Consider the following 26,034-nt stretch of genomic DNA (forward strand, 5'->3'; position numbering starts at 1 on the left):
TGGTCACATCTGAGAAGCTTGCATTTAATATGTAAGTGAGCATGGCATCAGATGTCATGAACTTGATGACCAAATTAATTGGATGTACAAGGTTTTGCGAAGCTATTAAACACGGCACTTTGCATATTGTTCAACTTGTAGGATACAGTGGCAACTGACAGAGGTTTGCAAATATTCCCCGAAATACAAATATCTGGTAAATCTGGCAGGAACAAGTAAACAGGAAGTAACCCCCCCATCCCTTGCCCCCCATTAATTACTGTAAGTTGGCCTTTTAGATTAAGCTTTATCCACAACTGCTATATCAGAGCAGTGTTATGTCCAGCACTTAAATCTATGTTTAATTCCCAGCGTGACTTTATGAACAGCACGAGGATGTTCTGGATCGTTCAAGTGCAACTTACAATAAGGTTAGAACTAAAAAATAGTAAAAGCAGAAGTCAGAACACAATTTTCCCACAACAGTTTCTACATGACTAAATTGTGCAGCCAAAAAAAGTAGCATTTTAACTGACCAAAGGCACGATGACACTTGGATCTCAGGATTGCCCTCGGTGGCAGCGCCGATATAAAGTGGGTATTGATTTGCATCATGGGTGTGAATGTTGTATTTGAAATGCTTTCCCTCATTTCATCTGCTTTACACAAGCTAGAGCTTAGATTGGGTGAGACATTCTGATTTTAAGTGCACTGATATACACTGGCCTTAATATGATTTTGTCAAAAAATATTTTTAGATATATTAATATTTCATTGCTTTATTCAGCTCATACTACTGATAAGTAAAAAAAAGATGATTTGATGAGAGAGTGAAAAAAACACATGGAGTATCAAAGAAAATAAACCTAGAAATGTTGCTGTATTGCAAATTTTGCTCTAAATATATTATTTCTCATAACTCCACACAGAGACAACATACTAGTCAGGGGAATATAACAACCTTTACGTTTCAATTGGGCAGCACGGCGATACCGAAGTTAGCGCTTCCGCCTCACAGCGCGAGGTCCAATTCCAACACGGGGCCTTTCTTTGTGGAGTTTGCATGTTTTCCCTGTGTCTGTGTGATTTAACTCCACGTTCTTGGGTTTCCTCTCACATTCCATAAACATGCAGTAGTTTCATTGGAGACCCTAAATTGCCCAGATGTGTGAATGAGAGAGTGAATGGTTGTATTTATATGTGGTCCTGCGATCATCTTGTTCAGGGTGTGTCCCGCCCGTCACTCAATGACAGCTGGGACAGGCTTCAGCTTTTACCCGTGACCCTCAGTGTAGGAAAAAAGGTATAGAAAATGAATGAATTAATAAGTCTAATATTATCTAGACCAGTTTTGACAGCGTATAATGTCCCTTTTGAGAATATCATACTTTGTGCACCACTTTAGCCCGAGGGGCTGTGAAAAATGTTACAAAACTTATGAGCTTTAGCTGTTAAATTTTTGGATGACGAGCTTCATTGAGATGTGAATCAAGGATGGGATGAATTCACAATTAAAAATACTGTCATTGCTGCTAAATTCACAACACAGGTTCTGGAAATGAAAGTGAACTCATATCTGTAGAAGGCCTTAAAATACATTTTCACAAGAGTGTAATCTTCACCTTGTCTTATGGGGCACAAATGACATGACTTGAAGTCCTGGGTTTTGGTTAGCAAGTTGCCAGACAATTTTTGTGGACTGTCGTCTGTAATGCTGGTCTGCGAACTTCAAGTCAATTAAAATTGTCAGTGTTAAAAAGTAATGGGATCTTTACTTCAGTGGCAATGAGAACCCAAAATAGCTCTCCCTATGTCTCAGCTCTGTAAAGTAGATTCACTATTCCCTTTCACATACAGTATGTCACATTTTCATCTACTACACTTTTGTAATTATGCCACAGCTAGTGCTCTTACTTTCTGAGGTGATGTTCAAAATGAAATAACTGACAATATCTTGACACAAGTCAAGTAATCACCCAAGTAATTACAATTCCTCCGTTGCCCCATGAGGATGAATATACGTCCTCAATATACATCCCCTTTACTTATATACCGTCTGGTGCTATGTGCTATGTTATAATTGGATCTTTACTAACGTAATGTGCGATTTAAAATAATTTTTGACTGGTACTATTATGTATAAATTGATCTATTTTAAGATATCTTAAAGATATTTCAGATATCTTCAATGGTAAGAAAGGGAAATTTTGTTGCCCCTAATCAAATGGCCAGGTGCAGTGCAATACAAGTGAATTACACATATAGCCATCTTTTTCTGTATTTCTTTAAAATATGAATCCAAATTCTGTAGGTATATATATAGCTAAATAGATCTATCTATCTATCTATCTATCTATCTATCTATCTATCTATCTATCTATCTATCTATCTATCTATCTATCTATCTATCTATCTATCTATCTATCTATCTATCTATCTATCTATCTATCTATCGATCTATCTATCTATCTATCTATCTATCTATCTATCATTTTTCCCCTTATCCTTTTCAATTTGATTTTTCAAATTTCTGATTTCTGTCCATTTTAATTTCCTCTTTGTTTTAATTTATGAAAGTATATATTTAGATTCCTTATATATTCTGATGTATTCTATATAGCATGAGAATCCCTGCACAATACAATAGGTGAATTTGTGCTTGGACTTTTACGGAATTATTCTTCAGCAATCACATTTGAACAAATTGTGGTTGCAGTATTAGTCTGCCACAAATTAACAGAGGCATTATGACTGAACTTCTGTTCATTGGATCCTTTTTTTTGCATTGAATTTGATGAGCCATTTCTTGGATAAATGTTTATGTCTGTGTTGTTCTCCAGATGGTGTGAAGTCATCAAAAATATGTTTTTTTCATACAACTATTTTTATGTTGTTGTTGCAAAAATTGCCACAAAATATTGTGATGCAATTTCAAATCAATATTACCCCCCCTTTACTTTTCGCCAATAACATTTAATGAGGCAACCCATTCCCATGGTTTGTGGGGAGGAAAACAGCCTTGACAGTATTTCAATATATAGAGAGACATTCTTTTTATTAAAACTTGGAGATAAACAGACTCAAACATTTGAATTTATCTTGCTCAGCATAATGATGGCTATTCTATTACCATAAAATTTCACACAACAGAGGAATTTAATTATACATGATGTGGATCGTAATGTGTGTGCTGAAACAGACATTTTTCTCAGTTGAATTATCTTTTTCTTTTGTCTCTGCCAGGAGAGAGGACTGTGTATTTCTCCTTGCAGAATGGAAATAGAACCAACCCATGTGTTATCTTTTAACATGGCTTTCAGATACAGTTCAACTTGAATTCACAGTGCTCTTCTCTATTGTTGCTTTGCTACTTAAAACAATGCGAATGGTGATATATCTGGAGTTGTTATAGTTGTTAGAATTCTGGGCAAGTCACTAAAAAAAGGAGGTTACTCAGTACATTTGTCAAATCATCCACTGTTATGCCGAAAATTCAGAAACAGAAATGAATGTAATACTGTTGATAAGAAGTGGCATGCATTTTCTATATTCTACTGCCCCTAAGCAGTTAGTTCAACAGTCCTTCAGATCTTATCCTCCCTCACAGCCACATCACAAGAGTCCTAGGAGTAGGGACTCAAAATAGAGAGATGCATTTCCTCTGCCAAGCTGATATTCGACTACTCAGTACACTTAACTGAGAGAGACTGATTGATTACCAAACCAATTGTCATGATTAGTGGTGGCACGGACTCAAGTGCAACAAAAGACTCTGCACCAACAGAGAATTAAAATAAATGCTTGTTCTGTCATTGTCTGATTTTTTACATTTTTATCCACAATTCAGGTTTGTATATTTTGATTTGGTTGGATTTTGGTTTTTGAGATTTCTAGGTTCCCTTTTGAGTTGAAAGGGATAATATGTAGTTTATTAAGTCAACATTATTTTCTCAGGAAGCAGTTTTTAGCAAAGTTTGTCCCCTGATGTTTGGTGAAGTGGTTTTCAACTGTATTGGGACATCCATTCCTCTGTGGACAGTGGAGTTACGCTGTCTGAATTGATGATGTTCATGAAGAAAAAGCATGTATCACCAAAGGTTTACAGCTACCCTAATTAATAGTAGTCTGCACATTTTTTTTTTCCATTAGTGTGATATGTTCTAAAGTAACCACTGAAAGCATAATCATTTGGAGAAAGTGTCCCAATTCAAGATGCATTTTCGATTATCTGTTCAATTTCGTGTTTTTTGCTTTAACACTTTGTGTTGCCTATTGCTTACTTGATACTTTGTAGCTCGATAAAACTATTTTTCGAGTTTTTCCCCAATTTTTTTCCCAAGGTGCTACCTCCAGCTTAATTTACTTCAGCTTAAATAATGTGACGCTCATTTATCTTTTGTCTTTCCTGTGCCGGAAGATATCTTTATTATCAGAGCATTACCCGAACAGCCTTCCTCCCAACTTTCAAGAATTTCATTACTTGTGATAATGATTTTTTTTTTTTATAACATCCTGAGTAACAACCTCAAAATGTAATTTGTTTTTCCCACTTTTGATCTGAAAATACAATATGCCATTTGCAAGTTGGAGCTGCACGGTGTAAAATATGTCATAACACATGGGTGTTTCTTAGAAAGTAAGACATTTAAATGTGCACTTTTTAATGATTCACTGATAAGCGGTGAACACACTCATGAGCCTGTATGCATAAGAGTCAATGTGAACACACATTCATTCCTTTTTTTGTCAGCTATGAAGAGAACAAATTAGGGGTGCAGTGCAGGGGGCTTTGCAGGGAGCTTTTCGCTTTAGGAAGACACAGGCATGATCAGTACTGTCATTACCCAGGGATTGGGTCAAACTTTGTCCCTTTCCGCTTTTCTGGATTTGCTGTTACCTGTATTTGCTGGCAGTATCACGTCTACTACAATGCCATTTGCCAACACACAAAACAAAGCTTTTGCTTGTTTGTAAAAAATGCACAGTGCTATTTAGTGCTCTGTTGTTTCTATGTCTGTCTTCCCTGTCATTTAGGATCCAGACAGTAGTATCTGATATGAAGCAGCTTACTAATGCTTTAGGAAGGAACAATAATACATCTGGGTTAAGGGTTGAAGATTGCCTGTGTCCCTGCATCTCTCAGTGGGACAGCCCTGAGGTCAAGAGGGGCACAATGAATCAAAAATCCAGTCCGATTTGTCGGGACATTGATTTACCGAGATGATCAGAGGGAAGAAATCATCCGGTGGCCTGCATGAAGATGGGAGAGGGCTGTGGGAGTATCATAACACCACCAATTGCTCTTAGGAAGAAGGTCAAAGCTGACTCTCACTGTGATCAAAACACTCCTTTATGCGCGGCACACAGTCTTTAACAAGTGGAGACAATTTATGACAAAGAAACAATCAATCTGTTTAGTTATATTATTAGAACTGCTCTCGAATCCTGAGTGGGATGAAAATGTACATTATTAGCCACATCTTTAAAATTTGCTGTGATTCAATCATCAGTGTTGCCAAATTGTTATTTGTTTTAACTTTCAAAAGACAAATCAAATCAAACAAAAAAAAAACACAGATGCAAACAACAACAAAATTTCATTTTTTGGCATAAAATCATAAACTAAGTTATTATAGTAAACTAACAGCTGTTTACTTATTCTGCCATTCATTTGAGTGTAAGGTTTCTAATCCTATGGTGAATTAGTCAGTTTTAAGTCTGTTTTGGTCAACATTAGCTAATACAGTGTCACAATTTTGCCAACCAGTTTTCTGTTTCTTTTCTTGTTTTAGTCATGAGAAGTTTTCAGTGAAGTAGAAAATGTTTTTACCTTAAATGGTTCATCATCAGGACTCAAGCGTATGTAAATGTATTTGAACAAACAATGTAGAAAGATATAGAGATGTTAGATGAAAGATTCAAGATGTAGAAACGCATGACAACATACTTAGCGGATTACCATATGAACGAAAATAGATGTAATGAAAATCAAAAGAAAATGTGTCTCTTCTGACCGATTTTCTTCTTTTGAAACTGCTGTCAATCACAATGAGGTCTTACTATTGCTGAGAGCCTTTATACAGTATGCCTGTCCTGACTCAGCTCTTCTCTTCTCTCTTGCAGTAGGCGACTGCCGAGTCTTAGAGGGATTGCAGAGATATCCCTCGATCCCTACATATCTGCCTGTCAACTATCAGGTGCTCAACGCTGACTTGGCATTCTTTCTTAAAGAAACAAATCAAGATTTCATGAGGAACTCTAGCCTGGTGTCCCGGACTGAGCCTTTCTTCATTTACCAGGCTCGAAGTTTGCCCTCAGTGAACTCCAGCTATGGGCCGCTATCTGTGGAGCAGCCTGTCCCATTAGAGCTCCTGCAAAGCCCAGGCACCTTTCCTGCCTCCTCAGTGTTCACATTCAACTGGAAAGTTCAGACCTTTGTCATGAATAACAAAATTCATCTGGCCAAGCCAAAAGTCCAGGTTCTGTTCTATGTTGCAGGCAGGGACTGGGATGACTACAGTGCCATTAACAGTCTGCCCTGTGTGCACATGTTTGCGTTTCACGAGACCCAAGAAGTGCGTGGCACTTGCCAGCTGAAGGGGGACCTGGGACTGTGTGTAGCTGAGCTGGAGCCTTTGGCCAGCTGGTTCAGCCCCCCCAGTGTGGTGCCAGGACGCCAGAGGAACCTTGAATGGTCTGAGGGTACCCCGGTGGAGCTGTACTACATGCTCCAATTCACAGAATCAGGGGAGTGCCACTCAGAGGAGGCCAGGAAAGAAAATGTTATCCGATCAAGCCAGGAAGGGTTGTTTGGCTCCTTTACCTCCACACCGCTGAGAAGGATCGGGGGTGTGAGACTCTACCAGAACCCTATGCCTCCCCAGCTGGCTGAACATAGACTGGATAATAATTTTATGGTCCTGGTGCCAGCCACACCCATGAGACAAAGAGAGACCGTGTCAGCTTTCATCACTGTGTCAGCCTTCTCTCCTGTAGATATGTTCACCCTCAGGTAAGAATGCATTTTCCCCTCTTTCAGATTATGAACAACAAAGTGCATTCTCATTGTCAATTTCACAATTTGGTGCACGTAACAGGGAGAGTCTTACAGCTTCACATATGCAGGCTTTATTTTGATAATATATATGTATATCTGGAGATACAGAGAATGGGGTTAAATGGAAAAGGTTGATTTGCTGTTGCGACCCCTGAAGGGAAAAGCCCAAAGGAGAAGAAGATTTGTGTTTCTTGTATTTACTACTGTTATTTTAAACATAATCATATCATGCATTTTTTTTACAGTCAGATTCTCAGCTGAACACAAAAAAAGTGTTTTGGGCTCATGAAGGACACAAAATTAATGTCAAGATACGCAACCTTTAACTTTCACTAATTTTACGCTTTCCTCCCCTGATGATAAGGTTTGTGACATTTTCACTCCTGCCTGGCTCCTGTCTGCTAGACTTAATCACTGTTGTTTATTTTGTTTGTTGTAAAACCGCCAGTTCCAGTCAAGGGAGGACAGAATAAGGTTGACCCAGCCCTTGTTGTTCTATTGACCTTGCAGTTTGAAAACACTTCAAAAATTGAGTATAATTCTGTTAAGCAAAATTGCCACCCAGGGTTCAGCTAAACCACTTTAACCAATATAAATCTGCACAACAACAAAAAAAGAACAAAAACAGTTATGACTAAGTACCAAGTACTTTAGATCAATGACATATAGTTACTGAATTTACTTTTTTCCCTTTTCCTTTTACAGGTCTGTTTAGTCCGAATTAATCTGAATCTGTACACATTTGCATTTTTTCTCTCTTTTTTCCCTGATGGTTAGTTAATCCAAAGCACAGCTTCCTGGGTTTTTGACCTTGATGTATATGGAACTGATGTACTGTCACCTGCGCATTGCTATGTGATAATTTATCCCCTGAGATCATGTTGAAATATTTTTATTTGATATCACTGAAACGTAAAATATTAAAATAAAGGCATGTTCAGTTAAACTAGCTAATGTGCTTTTATGTATGTATATGTACTGTACATTAGCATTCTAGTAAAAGTTATTTATTTTCTCCCTCTTTAAATGTTTGGTAATTATGCTTGTCTTCCATGGTGAAATAGTAGAGACAGTGCAGGCGAATTGCATGGAAATGGCTTGATTCAGTGAAGCTGCTGATAGGTTGTAATTACTGTGCACAGATGAGACAAAATGATCTGGATAATTAACATACAATGTAAATTAGGGTGTCATTAAATAAAAAGCGTGTCCTATAGAGAAATGGGTGATGCTGATCTTAATCATTCTGGGTAAGTACATTTCTAAAGTCGGGAAATGGTCCAACAGAAGGGTCAATACAATGTATCCCAAATGTTTGAAGAAAAGAAAGCTCTTAAAAAATAAGATAGTATACCGCTCCGGCAAATTGAAAAGAACAAACAGAATGTCAGTGCTAGATGTAGAGATATACATTTTTTCAAGGGTAAGGCACTGTACAATCATTTTGTCGCCCACGATATAATCAAAATCTGAGTTTGCTTTGCCTTCAAGTTTACAGTCAATGTAAATTGGAGAAGTTGACAAGCAGGACAAATGAGACAGAATTCTGTTTTTCCCCTGTTTCATTTAATTACTGACGAGTTGTCTTGGAGTGATTAGGCATTTAAAACTTTTTTTTTTCATTTTTTTCCAAAAGTTAACCTACTGAATGACTTCTTTCATCAGTCAAATGAGCTGGTTGGCCACATGGGCAATGCCCGCGGTGTTTCTTATTTGGCAGCATAGCACATGGCATGCACAGGTTGGCCATCTGAGAGCCACAGATATGCAAAGGCCTCTGTGTGGTCCTAAGTGATAAGGCTGTCCTCATATATGCATTTGTTAGAACACTTAATCACCAGAACAAGAAGACTTTGATCTGTACATTCACAACATCATTATCATCTGTGTACGACACACTTCTGTATCAACCGTTGTTGGCTACGAAGGCCGTGGATTTTGGGGGGAAATGATGATCTTTCTGTTTGCAGACTCTGTCTGTCCTTCTGTTCAGACTTGTTTTACTGCATAATCGAATCAAATCATTTTTTTATTTATTACCTAGTCAGAATAAGTATAAACTACATACTCAGTCAAGTCAGTATTTCCTCCATAGTTAGAGATGAAGTATTTTGGATTTGAAAGAATATCAGTATGGCTAGTCAGTCCCTCTGAAATGCTTCCCCTCTGAGTTTTCACCTTCATCTCATCAATTATGCTAAAAGGCTCAAGCTGCGTTAGATGCCATGAAAGCTAATTTCACATATTTTAATAGCCAATCATCTGGCAAATTTGTTTCTTTGTGGAAGCCCAGCATGGCATGCCTTGCTGGGGTATTTCTGTCTTGACAAGCTACTTTTAATTTGATGGGCTCTAATTTTGATGTGACCTCCTCTCTGTTAATAGGTTGTGCCACTCAGAAACAGGAAGTTCTTTACTAAGTTTTTATGTTGTTTCCCTTGATTCGGGTAGTTTGGTGTAAAAGTTCATTCATTTACATAGCTTTGGTTTTTGTTCCTTCATGATGCCTTTATTTATTTGAGAAGATGAGTACATTTAGAATCATATATTTAGAGGGATTTGTCTCGACGATTTCATTAAATGCCACAAAATGCCACTTAAAAACACACTTGTGATTGCAAAGAGGACTGCTTTCTTATGATGAAAAATAATTTATCCGAATAAACATTCGAATGATGAGTATTATTCTTTTGATTATATATTCCCTAATTGAAAAAGGTAATTAGAATAAACGCTTCCTAATCAACTTTGTTTAATTCTGTTTAGAAAATCTATTTCAATTTCATCATTCATTTACTGGATGGCCTTTCCTGTTACCTTGACCTTTTGATGTATATTGAATTCATTATTCCCTCTATGTATTCAATGTATTCATGTATTGTCAGTGTAGAAACGTGTTTCCTAGAACATTGAAATTCTTACTTTGCTGTCTGCAGTGCATTTAGATGAATATTAATAATACATAATGTTAGTGATAAATGTACTGTTATAATCTATAAATGATAAATTATGGTAGTGATAAACATACCGGTACTGTTATAATCTATAAATGGTGGAGAGAAATGAAAATGATAATGCAGGAGAATTTAAACATATGCAGAGATGTGAACATTATTATAAATATGAATAGTGTTGGTAGTGCACATGGTACTTGGCAGTGCTCATGACAATGAACATGGGCCAGATATTGGTGCAGCCATATGTGGTTGAACCTTTAAGCATTTGAGCTTTTCAGCAACAACATTAAAATTAAATAACTTTCAATAATAATAATAATAATAATAATAATAATAATAATAATAATAATAACAATAATAATAATAATAATAATAATAATAATAATAATACGTGTAATTTTTCATATTTCTGGCAGGCTTGAATAAACATGTTGACCTGCAGCTTCTGAATTAAAAGACAGTTTTGATCGACAGGAGTGAAGTTGTGAAATGTAAGGTATTAACATTATCATTCCAAATTCTTATATATAAAGCCACATTGGCAGGCGTTTTAAAACATCAAAATATTTCATTTTACATATAAGAGCACAGCCATTTAATTTACGATGGTCATTAAATCTTGTAGAGATCGAAGAAACTTCATACTTATATTGCTTCATAGTATTGTCAGTGTCAAACGTATCATCACAGTGTATTTTATTGGGAACAACACATGAGTGGGAAAGGTGTATGTATTGATTGCAGTGTGTTCCTTTCGTGCCGTTCGAACGGTCCTTTTCTGTTCATTCTTTGATATTTTCTTGCTTTGTTGTGTTTGATGAAAGGCATTATTAAAACACTCTATTGCTGCAGAACTGTTTTATCATGAGCGCCAGTTACTTCTTGTAATGGCTTCAAGAGAAGGGATTTCTACTCCCCAGCATATTCTCCACAGTTGCGGGAGTCAAATGAAGGAAAAGACATTGAAAAGGCACTTAAGACTTTAAGACTATTAAATTTAATATGCAAGTAATGTATATGCCAGAGTCATTATCATAACATGTTTTTGTCTATCACTATGTGAGCAATTCCAATTGTTATTTGTCATAGATAATTCATTATTATCTCTTGGTGGTAGATGGTTCATATGCAAATGAAATGCAATAAAGGAAATCATATCATAAGACTTTCCTCTTGCAGTCTCTAGTGACATAAAAAGTGAAAAAAAAAAAAAACTCAAAAAGACATTGCTCCATTTTCAATCTTGTGCTGCTCAAACTGCGTGTTTGCAAAGAGAGGTTTGTTACCTGTGCAACACCTCACAGAAGTGATCCAACATTCACACACCTCTGCTGATGGAGGCTTGTGTGAACAACTAAAAACCTTAACTGCACTATGGATCAAATTAAGGTTGTTGTCAATTTTCTCCTCGCGAGGAAAAAATACATAGAGTTTGTTAGCGGTGTGGGTGATGTATTTACTTGGCAGATACTCGGGATGTCACTAACTCCTCCAGGCCCTGTAATGTGAGTTCTTAAAAGGCTGAAGTTAGATAGTTACAGAGTACATCATGGCTGTTGATGAGGATTCAATCACAACCCGCTGCTACCTTTTACAATGCTCATGCATGTGTGTTATATTTGGGTTGTTGATATGTGACCCCCGACTTGACCAAAGGGAGTAATTCTGCATTGAATGTTTCTTGGTAAAGTAGTTTTCATTTGTATTAGCCAACATGTTACATGTTTTTCCAAGAAGATAAACACCGCCGGCCCACTGCATGTGTTCCTAATTGTTTGCTTCCCACAGAGAACATCCTACCAAACATTTGCCTTCACACAGATGTCAATGAAGTGTCAGCCTTTTGCAGTCACTTGTTATATACATGATACATGTTTGTCGTCTGTGTGTACAGACGAGTTTATGCACACGTCCGTGCGTCGCACACTGTTTGTGCTTGTGTGCTGCCATATCTGAGTGCACTGCTCTGCTCCCACTGAATACCAAAAGTACTTCACGAGCATTTGTGAAAAATCAATTTGCCTTGTCTTTAAATGGCAGTGCAACAGTGAACAAATTTTCTTCCATTACTCTCTCATTATGTGTTCTCATCGACAACAGTGGCTAATTCAAGAAGCAGCCTAAAAGTCAGTGAGCATGATAGCATGGGACTTTTGGCAGAAGGTTAGAATATGATTTTCCTTTCATGTCAGTTTTTTAGGCACTTAAAATCATGCTTTCATAATTGTAGCAGAAAACCTTTTTACATTTCTCATCATGATCTCTTCCTTTTCACTGGTTGTATACTGTTGATGAAGAAAATTTACACCGATCTGTACAGGAGTATTTTTTGTTTCGTTTTTTCCGAGTCAGAAGGATTATTCATGAAAATGTGTTGCAATTTTAGTTTCAGTTATTATTCTAAACGAGAATTCCCCACATCCAATCAGTTCAAAGGCTGGAGAATGATGATATGACATTTGATCTAATAGTGGAGGGTCATGTGTGTTTCCAGTGATTAACCTATGTAGTCATAATTTTTGCTTTATTTACACAGAGACAAGGATTTGAAGACCCCAATTTTTTAAATTTTTTTTTAACAGAATGGTGAACTATATGCCCTGTTTTCTTACTTATTGGGACGGCTTCTTTTTACAGTGCCTTCCATTGGACATTGCTTTGACTTCCATTGACTGTCATCACCTGAACTCTAACATCACCTCACCTTTATCCATAGCTTTAGAAATTATATTTTGTCACATTTGACAGAAAAAATGTCCTTTCAAGGTGCTCTAGGCAAGGTCAGCATTTATACCAGAAATGTGAGAAAACACACAGACACGTGCATGCACATGCACACACGCATGCACACATGCACGCACACACACACACACACAAACACATGCAGTCACGCATCCTGTAGCCTATGGTCTATAATATGCTACTGTCTATTAATTGGTGTGTTAATTGTTTATTTTAAAATATACTGTTTTTCTCGCAGGATGCACCGACCTAAATGCTGGACAAAAAAAGCTAAATATACTAACCTGCTTATGATGACAAGTGGAAGGAGAGAGACAGATTAGTTTATCTTACTCTAAATGCTGGATCCTCTCTCTTCCAGCAAAATCACAGAAAAAAATGATCAACTCACTAGTCACACTTGTATCCAATTTATTATAGTCAGCATGCCCTTGGGTGTTTCTGCAGGGGAGAAGATGAAAGACTGAGAAAATGCCTTGCCATTATTGACAGGTGTTGAAGTCATGATCAATTTCATGGAAACTGCTAAGACATTAGAATGCAGGAAAAAAAAAGCAAGTCTTGTGACCAGTTAAAGATGGTTAAGACCAAACAAGCTTTTTGTGTGTTATAATCCACCTTGTCAGGAGACTTAGGCACGAATAACTTCTACATGGTTTGATTTTTTTCTCCCTTTTTTCTTGATAGTCGATGACAAATTTTAGTGAGATTTAGCAGCCTGAATCATGCTGCTTATACGTCTGTAAAAGAGCCCCCTTTCCCATTAAATAATGTCAAGAACAGACATTTTATAAAGTTGTTGATGCGATGCAATGAGACACTCCTGTGCAGGATAGCAACAGCTTGTGAATGTAGCCGAGGGTTTTTTGCTGTTTTTTTCCCCCTTTATGAAGTCTACTCACGTCTACGTTAAAGCAGTAGCTGCACGGTGTCAAACTGTGGCATCTATGATGCTGAGTTGACCGATTTTAATTTGTCCTATTATGTTTGCTACATTTTTATCGGCTGGCAGATGTGTGGCCTTGCCAGTGGCTGACTGATGTTATGTTAGCTAGTGCTGCTGCCAAAATTTGAGCACACAAAGAGTTATATATTCTGTTACGAAGCATAATGTCAAATCCACATTAACCCCAATCCTTCCATTCGGGATCGAAGCACCTCAGCTCTGCGTGGATGTGCTCTCAAACCTCTCTCAGACATAGGATCAGACAGGCTTTTTAAGAGGAACAATCCTAATTTACGTCAGACTCATGATATTAGTTCAGCTGGTATTATTGAAAATTCCAGATTAGAATATTTGGATTACAATTAGAGAACAAAACATACTTGTTACATGAGGATTTTGGAAATTAAAAAAAAAAAACGTTCATGCAATACAGTAATTGTGGCATTTTCAGTCCAGAGATAACAAATAATGCATAGACAATAAATACTGACTATTCAAGTTAGATATCCACACATGCTATCTGTAATACATTTTAACACCATTGTCAGGTTTCTGACAAAAGTTGAATTTGCCCACATATTTGTTCCTTAGAATTATACAGTCAATAATGACTGAGTTTAGTCTATTAGTCTAAACAAATACTTTTTAAGCAAGCAGTTAAAGCAAGAAAACTCTGCACTCTGGCAGCTCAAAGGAGCCCTCAGTCCAGAATGGGACAGGGCTTTGCTGTGCAGAATTTTCATATTGTCTCTGTACTCATGTGCTGTTCCTTTGGAGGTGACATTTTCTGTCACTATAAAAAACATGGCCATCAGGTTAATTCTCCTTTCATTGTCCATTACCAAAGCACTCGCAGAGAAGTGGATATAGTCCTGAGACACGATGGCAAAGCTGTTGAGATGGGTCCGATAGAGGGACTAAATAACTATACATGTCAACGCATGGCTGCAGATGTACCTTCTAAGAAGTAAAATCATTCATACTTGTTTTTCACTTAATAGTTTATAAATAGACTGTCTCTGGACTTATACTCAGATTATCTTCAACTATTGATGATGTGCCAGTAAGAGAAGCATCATTTAAGAGAATTATTAAAGTCAACTGAATCACAATCACATTATAATGTTAATAGAGGTCAACCCCATTTGTCATGAATACATTGACAAAAAAGATACTTATATCCCATTAAGGTTCCTTCTAACCATTTATCTGTAAATAATTACGATGTATGATGTATCTGCTGTTGTGTGTTAATTATTGGGTCATATTATTGAGCCTCCCAATATTTTACTTAAACTACGTTGTACCATGGGTTTATTACCCTCTATGCACAATATGATAATAACTCATTTGATAAAATGTTATGAAATTACTTTTAGTAATATTGTGGAATTATCTTGTGTAATCCTAATAATTCCCCATTTCTTGAAACAATTCAATATACCCTGACTTTTAATATCTATAACTTTTAAGGATAAGGATCTTACAAACACACATGCACATGCAAATGCACACACACACATGCACAAACACAAAAGAGACATGTGATAATAAATCATGCTGATGTTATGGTAAGTGAATAACTTGATTCTAGGCCATAAACAGATTTTCGTCTTCATGAGAGGATGTAAATTATTTTTAACTGTGTGTAGAGCTCATGTTGATGGTTTCTCTCCAGTGAAAAATAGATCTCTTCAGTAGAATTTGTACTATTTTCGACAACAAGACATTATTGTTGAGGCATAGCCACTTGTAAATAATGTCTGCTGTAATTCCTTGCATCAAAACAAAACTTTGCAGATTTGTTTATTACCCATCTGTTCTTCATGCAAATAAATTACATTTTACGTCGTGTTTTCCTCAAGTGGCAAATCCAGCAGATGGCCTTAAGCTCAGTACCTCCTTTTTAAGCTCTTAAAGTTGGCAAGAGACATGATGTGGCTATTTATTATATTTGGATAACAAATGTCAAAATTTCCTTTCATATTTGATTTTAAACGCCAATACTCTCCAGTGTATATATGACTGTACTGGTGCAGCAATTAGCACTAGTTAAGCCTCAGCACATTGTGACTAGCTTGGATTTAGCAAAGGTTTAGTTTAAGTCAATAATTACTTGTTCTCAGGATTAGCTCTTTAGATGGTTTTGGTTCACACTTCCATTAACAGTGGAAACCCTGGTGTGGTCTTTCTCAGCGCTAACAGTTAGACTGAGGGTGCACCTCCCTGTTACGAAACTAACCTGTTCTGTTAGTTTCACACATCAAGCACAACATCGTACAGCTGTTCAACAATGGAGTTCTGTAACACAGAACTACGAAAAGCGCCAAACAGTCATCATAACTCACAAAGGATTCTGGAGTTCCGCCGACCAGTCTCCCCACCACATGCTACAATATTATCCTACAATATTTCATTGATGTATCATTCATAATTGCGCTGTAGTTTCCACTGTCACTGAAGGAAGACGGTGAAGGATTTCATCCTGCATTCTCCCCGGTGCCTTCCTTCTGTCCCCTCTCTTTGGATGTTCTGGTTATTTAAAGACTGCATGATTAAATTGAAAAATACATAGGTGGTGTCTTAATGTTATTCAAGTGACAAAGTGATGACCAGTCCAATGTGTAACCCCACATTCCCCCGAATTTGAGCTGGGATTGACTTCAGCTATTGTGAAGGATAGGCATTGTTTAATAAAAGATGGCTAGTTGAATGGACAGAAAGAAGACCCTTCATAAGCAGCTCCATAATGTGTGCTCAGACTGCTTTTAAGCCCACAGGGATGAACAATGGGTCTAAATTAATAAATGAATAAATTAAAAGGATGAGACACCATAAGACTGTCCCTAAAATTTCAGGTTTACTGACAATACCAGTACATAAAAACTATGACCCAAATATCGTACTTCATTATAATTACACAGGCCATCTAAAGGTTGAGATACATAATAACACGCATCAGTTTATGGAAACAATGAAAATGTATATACATTACATGTAAATCTATATGTTTCATTTTTACTGCGACAGAGGTACAACTATAATTGTTTGAATTTGTATTTTTGGCCTTACATGATGCTCAATAGTGTACTGTGTGAGAAAAACCCAAGGACAGAGGTTCCTCTGGGAACAATGCAATCAGTATTTTTACTTTGATTTAAAATTCTCAAAGTCTAGTCAAAGTCTAAAGGCAAAGTAGGGCACACTTTATTCTCTTTAGCTGCTCTAACCTCTGTATGATTACTGTATTTCTATGACTGATAAAGCATATGTCCACATTCTGTTCCCTGACAGTTAATTTTGCAAGTTTGTGTCACAGATCTAGTTTTGTATTGCTGAGGCAGGAATTATGTTGCATCTAGAGGTGAGCTTCCTTTCTCACTTTTTCATAATCCTCCTGTTAGATTTCTTTGCCCTACAGGTTGCCTTGCCAATATAACACTGAATACTGAATCTGTTTTGGTTCTGATGACCTCACTGCCACTGTTGTATCCTCCATTTATCTCTACTTTGTGTGTCAGCAATATTCCTGGCTTCATTCTTGGATCGAGAGACTAAAATATAAACCTAATGTAGTAACGCAGCTGCTTTGCATAGAAAGGGCAAGAGTTTTACAGCCCGATGCGATGGCATGTCCCCCGAAATATATTCAGTGCAATAATTAATTGGTTTTAATTAGTCTATGAGGATGTATGTGTTGTACGTGTGGTTTTGTATGCAAGGACGGGAGGTGTGTCAGCATAAAGTAATCACTTTCCAAAATGTAACCAAATGTCAGCGGAAGGTTAGATTTATTAAAGCAAACACTTGTCTTAGTCTGAGACAGCTTTTGCGAATGTGTTACCTCTCTCTCTGACACAATTCCATAGTGTTAAATAAGTAAGGCATACAGTTTAGTAAACATCTGTAAGTCAGGAAATGATAACTGTCAACCCATTCTTTGATTGTTATGTAGGATTACTTATTATTTTGCTTTAAGGATCAATGTCTTGAAGCTTAATTCTATTTACTGGCATTCCAGGCGGCGTTCCTCCACATGTTCACACAGTATAGATTAACATTACTCATCATACACCAGTCCAATACATTCCAGCCTCCTCTGTTGTGCTGTACTGATTCAACCTAAACACCAGCCTGTCCCTATGTAGGAACACATTTTCTATGATGTTAACATGTACTTTTATTAATGGAAAGGTTTGTCTGGGAGGGTCTATGGATGGTATCCAACCTGGGTATGTATTATCTGCAGCGACAAACTGTGTCCTTGCGGACATTTTATGGTGGAGCACTCAAAGATGTGGAATGAGAATATCTTAACACTTTGGTGTTCTACTTAAAAAAAAAAGGTGAAATCGCACATTTTCTTGACCTATTTTTGAGAAATCTATTTCATTTTTGTCAAGTATGCTATTTTGATGAACAATTTTCGCTTTCACCTGGTCCCCAGATGGAAATTGAACAGAGCTCTACATTATCAAATTGCAGCTTCCTCCTTTAAATTTCATCCTCTTCTTCCTGTAATAATCTTTGGAAGAAACTGTTATTAACCCAAGGTGACCCTGCTTTCGTAAAAGGAATATGGAGATAGGATGTGAAACTACTTAAAGATAAGATTATATGCCAGGAATTTGCTGAGAAATAATGTAACATTTGGCTTTAACTTACACTGTGGCAGTCAGTTTCCTTTTTTCAATGGAAGATATAAAGGAAATACTGTACCCCATGATGATTTGCTTGATCTTAATAGTATTAATATACATCGACTATGTATCAAACCTTGCTATGCATTTTTTTGCTAGAGTGTATTTTCACCTTCCTGCTAAACATTTCCACCACCCACACCTTAGGATTTTAACAACTGAACCACCATTGCATGGCATTTTGCATGCACTGCCAAATTTGGTTATGTTATCTAACTATCTGGCATTTTCAAAGGTCACAACCTTTGCTTTTTTATTTGGTGTCTTCAATGTCAGTACTCCTATGTTCAACATGACTTTTTCAGGGTGGAAGCCAGAGGTCTAGGCCTTATTAGAACTGCAAAAGGGGCTTCTTCAAGATTCAAAGTGTTTATTGTCACATGTAGAGTGTAGAAATGTGTTTCCATGTACAGTGAAATTCCCACTTTGCTGTCCGCAGTCACAATCAATTTTCTGCAGGTCCTCTGTGGTCTTTTCTGCCCATCAGTCCCAGGCTTAATCAATGTTTTTACAGTTCACCCAACAGGTTGCAAGCGTACAGTTATAATATATCTGCTAGAGGATACGCTGGCGCAAAGTCGGAACTCACTGACTTGACATAAGAAATGCAAGAAAAGCAGACTGTAAATTTCAAGTTCCAATTAATTGCACTTCACAGCTTTACATAGCACTCTCCAGGAAGGAGAGGACGACTGCCCTCTGCAGTTAATTTTGCACATGTACTGTGTATATCTTAAATCAACATTAGTCAAATACCAGCTCCTATTGCAGCCTTATGTAGTATCTGACAATGGGCAGAGACAAACCAAGCAATGAGGTTGGTCTGAATGGCTAAAGATTGAAAGAGATGAACCATAGTGGCTTCTTTCAGCCCTGTGAGGGGATCTTACAGGCCCATCATGCAGCGGGAAGGTTAGGGATTCATCACTGACTAGAAAATTCAAGTGTGTGTGTGATCAGGGTGGCTGGCCCGGCATAGGGCTAAATGGAAGACTAATGAGTAGTGGGAGCAGGTCCGACTTGCTCTCAGGAGCCCTGCTCCCTCTCCCACCACATGTTATCCATCACATCTCTCGGTGATACTGGGAGATAGCTGTCCCAGACTGGCGGGAGGTGGCCATAGGAGCCGAGCAGGTGTTGGGAACCTGGCTGGCGGTGGATCGAATATGTTTCGGAGCAGTCATTGTTTAGAAGCCTTTTTCATCCCCAGAATGAAACTGTCTGGGTCAAAATGATGCTGCGGGCTGTGCTCAGAATATAAGTGCTCTAAAGGAACATGTCGCCAATGCACATCTTTGAAAGGAAATAGAGGTCTGCAAGTATTAATGAGGTACTCTTATTTTATTATCCAACATCAAAGGGATGAAAGAGGGATGGAAAGGCTGACAGTAATAGAGAAGTCAAGGAATGGCTTAATGGCAGTCGTGATCAGCACCGGAGCTTACTTAAGTAGATTAGAGTATTTTGTCTCATTGTCAGTACAAAAGACATAATGGTTTTCATGCAGTGTGAGGGTTTAGCTGTTTTTGTCCTTGTGAGAAGGCTTCAGAGGAACCTTTTCACATTATCATGTGTGCTTCTTTTCTCTGTAGGACAGAGGACACCAGGGGATCTTCCTCATAAAGACAAGCACACACCCACGTGCACAAATATACTAACTCACAAACATTGAACAAAAGCCATTTAAATGGCTTTTGAAGCCGCCTTTTTACTTTGGCTTAGATAAGAGTTCTTTTCAGACAAATGTCACCTTGAGGCCAAAGAAAAGAGAATATGGATTTTTTTGGATCGCCTCTTTACTAGGAGTCCTTTAACATGGCAAAACATCCTCACTCCCCCAGGCAATATAGTCCTTAAAATGAGCAATAGTGAGAGACGATGTTTCGAACTTCAGCTGTTACTTTGCCTGCTTGAATAAAATGTGAAATATGTCACGCAAAAACCATTGTCAAATGAAAAGCCGAGAGGTATAGCAGGCTGTGCTATTAAAATGAAAATGCAGAGCACTGGTAGCTTGGGAGTAATTGTAGAAACTTATAATAGTCGTCATCATATGCTGTGATGTTTCGTATGATATTTAGATTGATTTTGAACCAGAAGCAAACTAATTTTTGTGCTGCTTTTGTCTCTTGTGCTAAGAATTTAAATAAAATGTCAGTCTTAGTGGTGGCTGGTTGGACCGAATGTTCCTTGTGGTTTTCAGGCTGTTGCCAACAGGTGTTCTTTAAAGCAGTAGATCTCCAAGTCGTTTTGCATTTTTGATAATGTCATTACGTTAAGATTTTCTATAGTTACTTACATGGGTTTCATGGGTTTTCCCTTGCTGTTCATCTGCCTGGTCCTTTCTTCTTTCCAAATGCAGCGTATCCTGAACAAAGAATCATGAAGAGAATGCTGGGAATCCCAGTTGAAATTAACGATGCTCAAACCTCAAATCTTTTATTGTTGTCCTTGTCTCTCACAATGAGAACATCATGCTTCCAGAAGCTTTGATGAGTTTGATGATAACGTCAAAATAGTTTATGCGCAACTGCTCTGCAGGATGTTTAGGTATTAAAATAATGCATATTGCCTGAAGGGTTATTACAACGAGGGATCAAAGGGAAAATTGTGTGTTTACATGAAGTTCAAGGAGGTTATATCTCATTTCCATTTTATTTTCCTGTCTTAGTAGACTAACTAAAGACAACTCCACGACAGAGACATCGAAATATCCCATTTGATCATAATCCTACCATCTACCTGTCAAAAGGCAGGTTATGAAAAAAGTGCTGAATAATTTGTCCAACATTTTGCAACCAAATCACTATAAATTGGTGATACACAGTCATTTTTCAATTGAAATATGTGTAGGTGTCAGATAAATGGCCCGAGGAAACTAATTACAGTGGGTTACTCACTTTCTGAATATGCACAAGCACATTATGCCATTGTGCTGTTTCGAAAGAATACAGCATAGAATTTGGATTTGGAAACATGTAGCTTAATAGAGGCTAGATGGCTTTGGATAAAATATAATTTATTAATTTTCTACAATCTCCAAAAGTTCAGAGTATTACTGAGTAATGATTAAAGATTTATTGCTGACTGAAGATTTTCAAAAAAGCTGTCAACCGGCTTTTTCTTAACCAAATGACTTGATCTTTCAAAAGCCTTTAAATATGTTCTTCTTTGACTAGCTGGACATAGACTGTGTCAAAAGATTGTACACACTTCTTTCTCTGAAACAAAAAAAAAGGTTGTAACAGATGAAGGTTGCACCTTCATCTGTTGCTTCAAAAACACTGGAACTCTGGTCAGCCAGACACACTTTCAAGATAGAAAGAAGAGGAAATGACATCATTTTGCATTTTCAAATAGAATTCAGAGATAAAATTGAGATTTTTTGGGAATTTTAAATTCACCAGTCTGTTTTATCATTTCAAATGTGTTTGTGTCTGGGTTGCAGTGCATTTGAGGGTCAGTTCCATAATGCCAGCTTATTCTGCCAAATATCAAGGGGTTAGTTAGCTGGTATCTGGTATTATTATTAAGATCGCAGTCTTCTGTGGTGATAACACAGATTACCAGTGTCAGTGGTGTAGAAATGGTTAACGCACCTGATCAGCTATACAGTATATATGATAAAAAAAGCTCTTAGGGTCTTAATTTTTTAGCTGAGGCGTCCTGCTAAACAGTTTTTTGATATATTTCGACATTCGCTGGCTTACTGTCATTACATTTAGAGGGGATTTACTTGAACACGGGTATAAATACTTCTATGATCTGCTCCTGCTAACAAGTCATTTTTACCACTTTCAAGAATCCCTTCATTTACTGTATCTCTTCTCTTAGTTCTTTTAAATTTTTGGTGTAATCCATTTGGATGGCAGAGAATCCTGACACATTTGTTTACTTCCGTTGTTAAAAAGCAACTTTTAATATGTTTTAACTTTTCTGTTCTGTTGGTAATTCACTGTCTGACATACCCATCCTCTTGCCACTGAGCAGAGAAAAGCTATATTCATTCTCAGAGGCACTGGTAAAATTCCATGAAATACCGCAATTTGCTCAAACTGCTGTCTGCCTTCGCAAAACATAATGAGCTGTGCAAGACCAGAACATTATAAGCAACTTGCTCTCATCTTTTTGTTATAAATGTTTTAAGTTCACGGCAGTCAAAGGACCTGAAACTGTGTTGTTACTTAAGTGTGAGCAGAGTCTGATAGCTCAAGGTAGACTTCAAATATCCATGTATAAAAAGTGAGATTGAGCCACTGCTTTGGAAGTACCAGGTAAGTGCATACAATCAAGCCCCTTAGTCTTTTCCAGAGTAAGGACAAATTTGAGTTTCAAAAAGTCAAAGGTCTTAATATGTGAGGTTCAAGCTATAAAAGGTCATGATGCATGATGCTTTTTTTTATTATAATGCAGATTAACTGTGATTGGTTAACAAAAGGACCCAACATTTGCTTAGGGACGTATGCAGGGCGCATTAAGTATTTTATGAAATAAGGCTCAAGTCCGAGGTATCAAACCCCAATTACATGTGTTTTATGTTTTTGTCAACGGTAATAGAATTGAGAGGCTTAAGAATTCCAATCCAGGCATGTGAATCAAATTGACCCCTCACATACATTATGTGATAGTGCCCGGAAAATCCTTTACACTGATGTAAGGGAAGATTGAAATCAAATTAAAAGGCTACATAAGTGCAGATTATGGCACACACTCAAGTGTGTAGTGTGGGAAAACAAGCATTATTTTGAAGTCATAATCTTTATGACAGAATAGAAAATGCCCTTTGCGCATTACCTTCAATGTACTGTGAACATTTCCGATTACTATAAATGTCTGAAAATTTTATGCAGGTCTTTATCCACGCCGACACACTTCATGAATACCTCTTTCTTTGTAGTGTTCACTGTTGCAACTGTAAAGAATTCATCACCCTCATTTTAGCAACAACATCGACAGTTTGTAAACAAGTGGCATTAATTGTCACTGTCTCATTAGCTCTCAGTGCTGCAGAGTAAACAGCCTTAGCTAAGGTGAAATGAAGCATACTGCAACTAATGTGCACTTAGCAGTCAGAGAGGGGGGGTTGTATTTATGTGTGCTTTGGGGTCTGGAGTATGCATACCTAAAATGGTTAAACTCAAGGTTGTTTCTGCATGACAAGTAGTAATAAAAATTGAATGTCAGAGACAGGAGATTGGCTTTGAGAATTGATAAATTACAAACAAGAAAAAGACAGAGAAATTGAATGTCATCATTTTGAATCTACTCCTTTCCTTCTGTCTTTCCAGTCCTTTGCTTAGGTCAAAACATCAGAGACAACAGACGATAAATCATCCTCTTATCATCCTATATGGTTAATACGCTTCCAGCAGAAAGTATTAATTATTGCACATCATCAATCCTCATACAACATGACATCCTCATACTGACAGCCGATGCTGGCTGCCACATTGAGAGTGCATGGGTGTGTCATTCGGTTTCTGTCGCATGGTATTTCAGTCGGACTCGTAGATGAAAAATGTTGTGTCTCTACCAGGGCTGTAATTTTTAGCTCCGTTGACGTGTTGTTATTTACTGCCACTTGGTGGCCACAGAAATAAGCTATAAACACAACGTTGACAAATAACCACCTTTGAATGCCAATATTGCAAATCTTTTAGCAAACGGTTAGCTATTTACAATAACAGGAGATGAAGACCATTTGTTTGGGGCTTCTTAGAACACGATAATCAACAGCCCAATATCTAATATTTATTGTTTTATTTTCATTTAGCTATCAACAATACTTGAACAAATTAGGTTCTATAGTTGCTAAATGCTATCTTATAATGCTAAAATAAATATTCATTTCACATGCTTTTATGAGCATAATCTTGATACCGTGCAACTATCGATTTGTCTCATTCTACTTCATGTTTGATACAGTTCCAAAAGGAAAAAAAAACATCATATACATGATGTATGATAAAAGATAGCACATCTCATTCCAAGACATCAATGTGTGTCAGAGTGCCGTTGTTATACGAGAAAATTCTGTTTCAGTCAGACAGCCCTGTCCATTGATTGAGTTTTTATATTATGCCTTTTCAACATCTTTGAAAACCTGGCGGAGAGATTATTTTAATTTCTTTTATTATATTTTATTATATTTTATTAGTAAGATCTCACTCGTTTTGACAATCATTTTTTGTGGAACTGATAATTAAAAATTTACATGTGTGTAAATGCTGGTAAGCACATATTGATGTTGTGATAAAGCTGCAGCATCAGTATCATCACAGCAGCCTGTTGTCTCTGTGTTTGTGCATGTCTGTTTGTAAAGCTCTATGTTGGAATGAGAATGTGGAACCTGAAGGACACTTGTCCCTGGTGAAATGGAAAAGAGCCTTGTGCCATTAGGGCTCCAGGACAGCTGCTCAGACATGCATCTCTATCAGGTCTGCACAGTTCTTTGACCAAAGATACAGGACAAGGACACAACCTCCACAGTCCAATTCAATACAGTGTCACCTGGACTGTCATGGGCTCTGCCATCTGCCAGTCACAGCTGTGAAATATACTGTCAAGTGCACAGGTCAAGGGTGCTGTCAGTTGCGGCAGTAATTCATACAATACCTACCTGCACCAATTGCAGGTGGTTCATCGCAGACCCGATACTGCCCGGGCATATGAGCAAGGGAGTATGTGTCCATATGATGTGTGAATTAGACGGTAAATGGTTGCATGTCTTTGTATGTGGGTCTGTGATCAACTGGCGACTGGTCCATGGTGAACTTTGCCTCTTGCTCAAAGACAATTGGGATAGGCAATTTTATACATATATATGTGGAAATACCGTTCCACACTGTACACATGACAATAAATGCTTTGAATCTTGAATATATATATGTATATATTGTAGCGTTTTAGTCAGAGAAAACACCCGGTTGACGGTAAAACATCCGTTTAATAAGCAATAGCTGTTGTTGGCCACAGCCATGCCACACAAGCCTGCAATACAACTAAATATATATCCAGGTAAAAAAAAACACAATTCCTTGCACCCCAAACCACACACACAAAATTCCCAGCGACCTCAAAATCACATAGAAAACAAGCATCAACATAAACCCCTACAGTCGTGACTCGCTACAATATATATATATGTATATATATATATGTAAAGAGAGAAAGAGAGAGAGAGAGAGGGAGAGAGAGAGAGAAGAAGCAATCACAAGATGTCTTGCATAATGTTATTCTGATTGCTGTAGTTTTCATATTTTCCTTTTTATTTATGCATTTGCTTATTTATAAATAGTTTCTAGCATATGAGAATAACCACAACTCATCTAGTTGGCTATGCAGATAAGCACTGGATGACTGAGTCTTAATTCCAAGGAAATGGACAGTCTTTAATCGACCATGATGTTGAGTTTGCTTTTGAATGTAAGTGCCTCGCCGTGGTTTTGCATGATTTAGAAAGTTGTGTCATTACATTGGTACAGTCAAGGTTGCAGAGCAGGCAGTTCATGCTGCATGAAAAATATTCCTCTTTCAGTTGAAGTCACATATTGCAAAAGAAAGTAGCCTAAAGGATCAAGTGCAATTGACATTTAAAGAAGCGACAAAAATGAGTGTGTAATCTTTTTTTAAGTCTCCAACTGTGTACCTCTT

General features: G+C 37.4%; 1 protein-coding gene across 1 annotated transcript in view; it reads left to right on the top strand.

The window, feature by feature from the left end:
• The window catches only part of LOC147218673 (transmembrane protein 132C), a 136,941-nt gene that overhangs the window by 23,088 nt on the left and 87,819 nt on the right, over positions 1 to 26,034 (top strand). Inside the window, exon 2 of the mRNA XM_086174143.1 lies at positions 6,103 to 6,991. Within this exon, the coding sequence (XP_086030269.1) occupies positions 6,103 to 6,991 (889 nt within the window). The remainder of the gene's footprint in view (positions 1 to 6,102; positions 6,992 to 26,034) is intronic.

The sequence above is a fragment of the Fistularia commersonii genome, chromosome 26 (assembly GCF_037954325.1).
Source record: "Fistularia commersonii isolate RoL2024-O1a breed Wild chromosome 26, RoL_Fcom_v1.0, whole genome shotgun sequence".
Taxonomy (NCBI): Eukaryota; Metazoa; Chordata; class Actinopteri; order Syngnathiformes; family Fistulariidae; genus Fistularia; species Fistularia commersonii.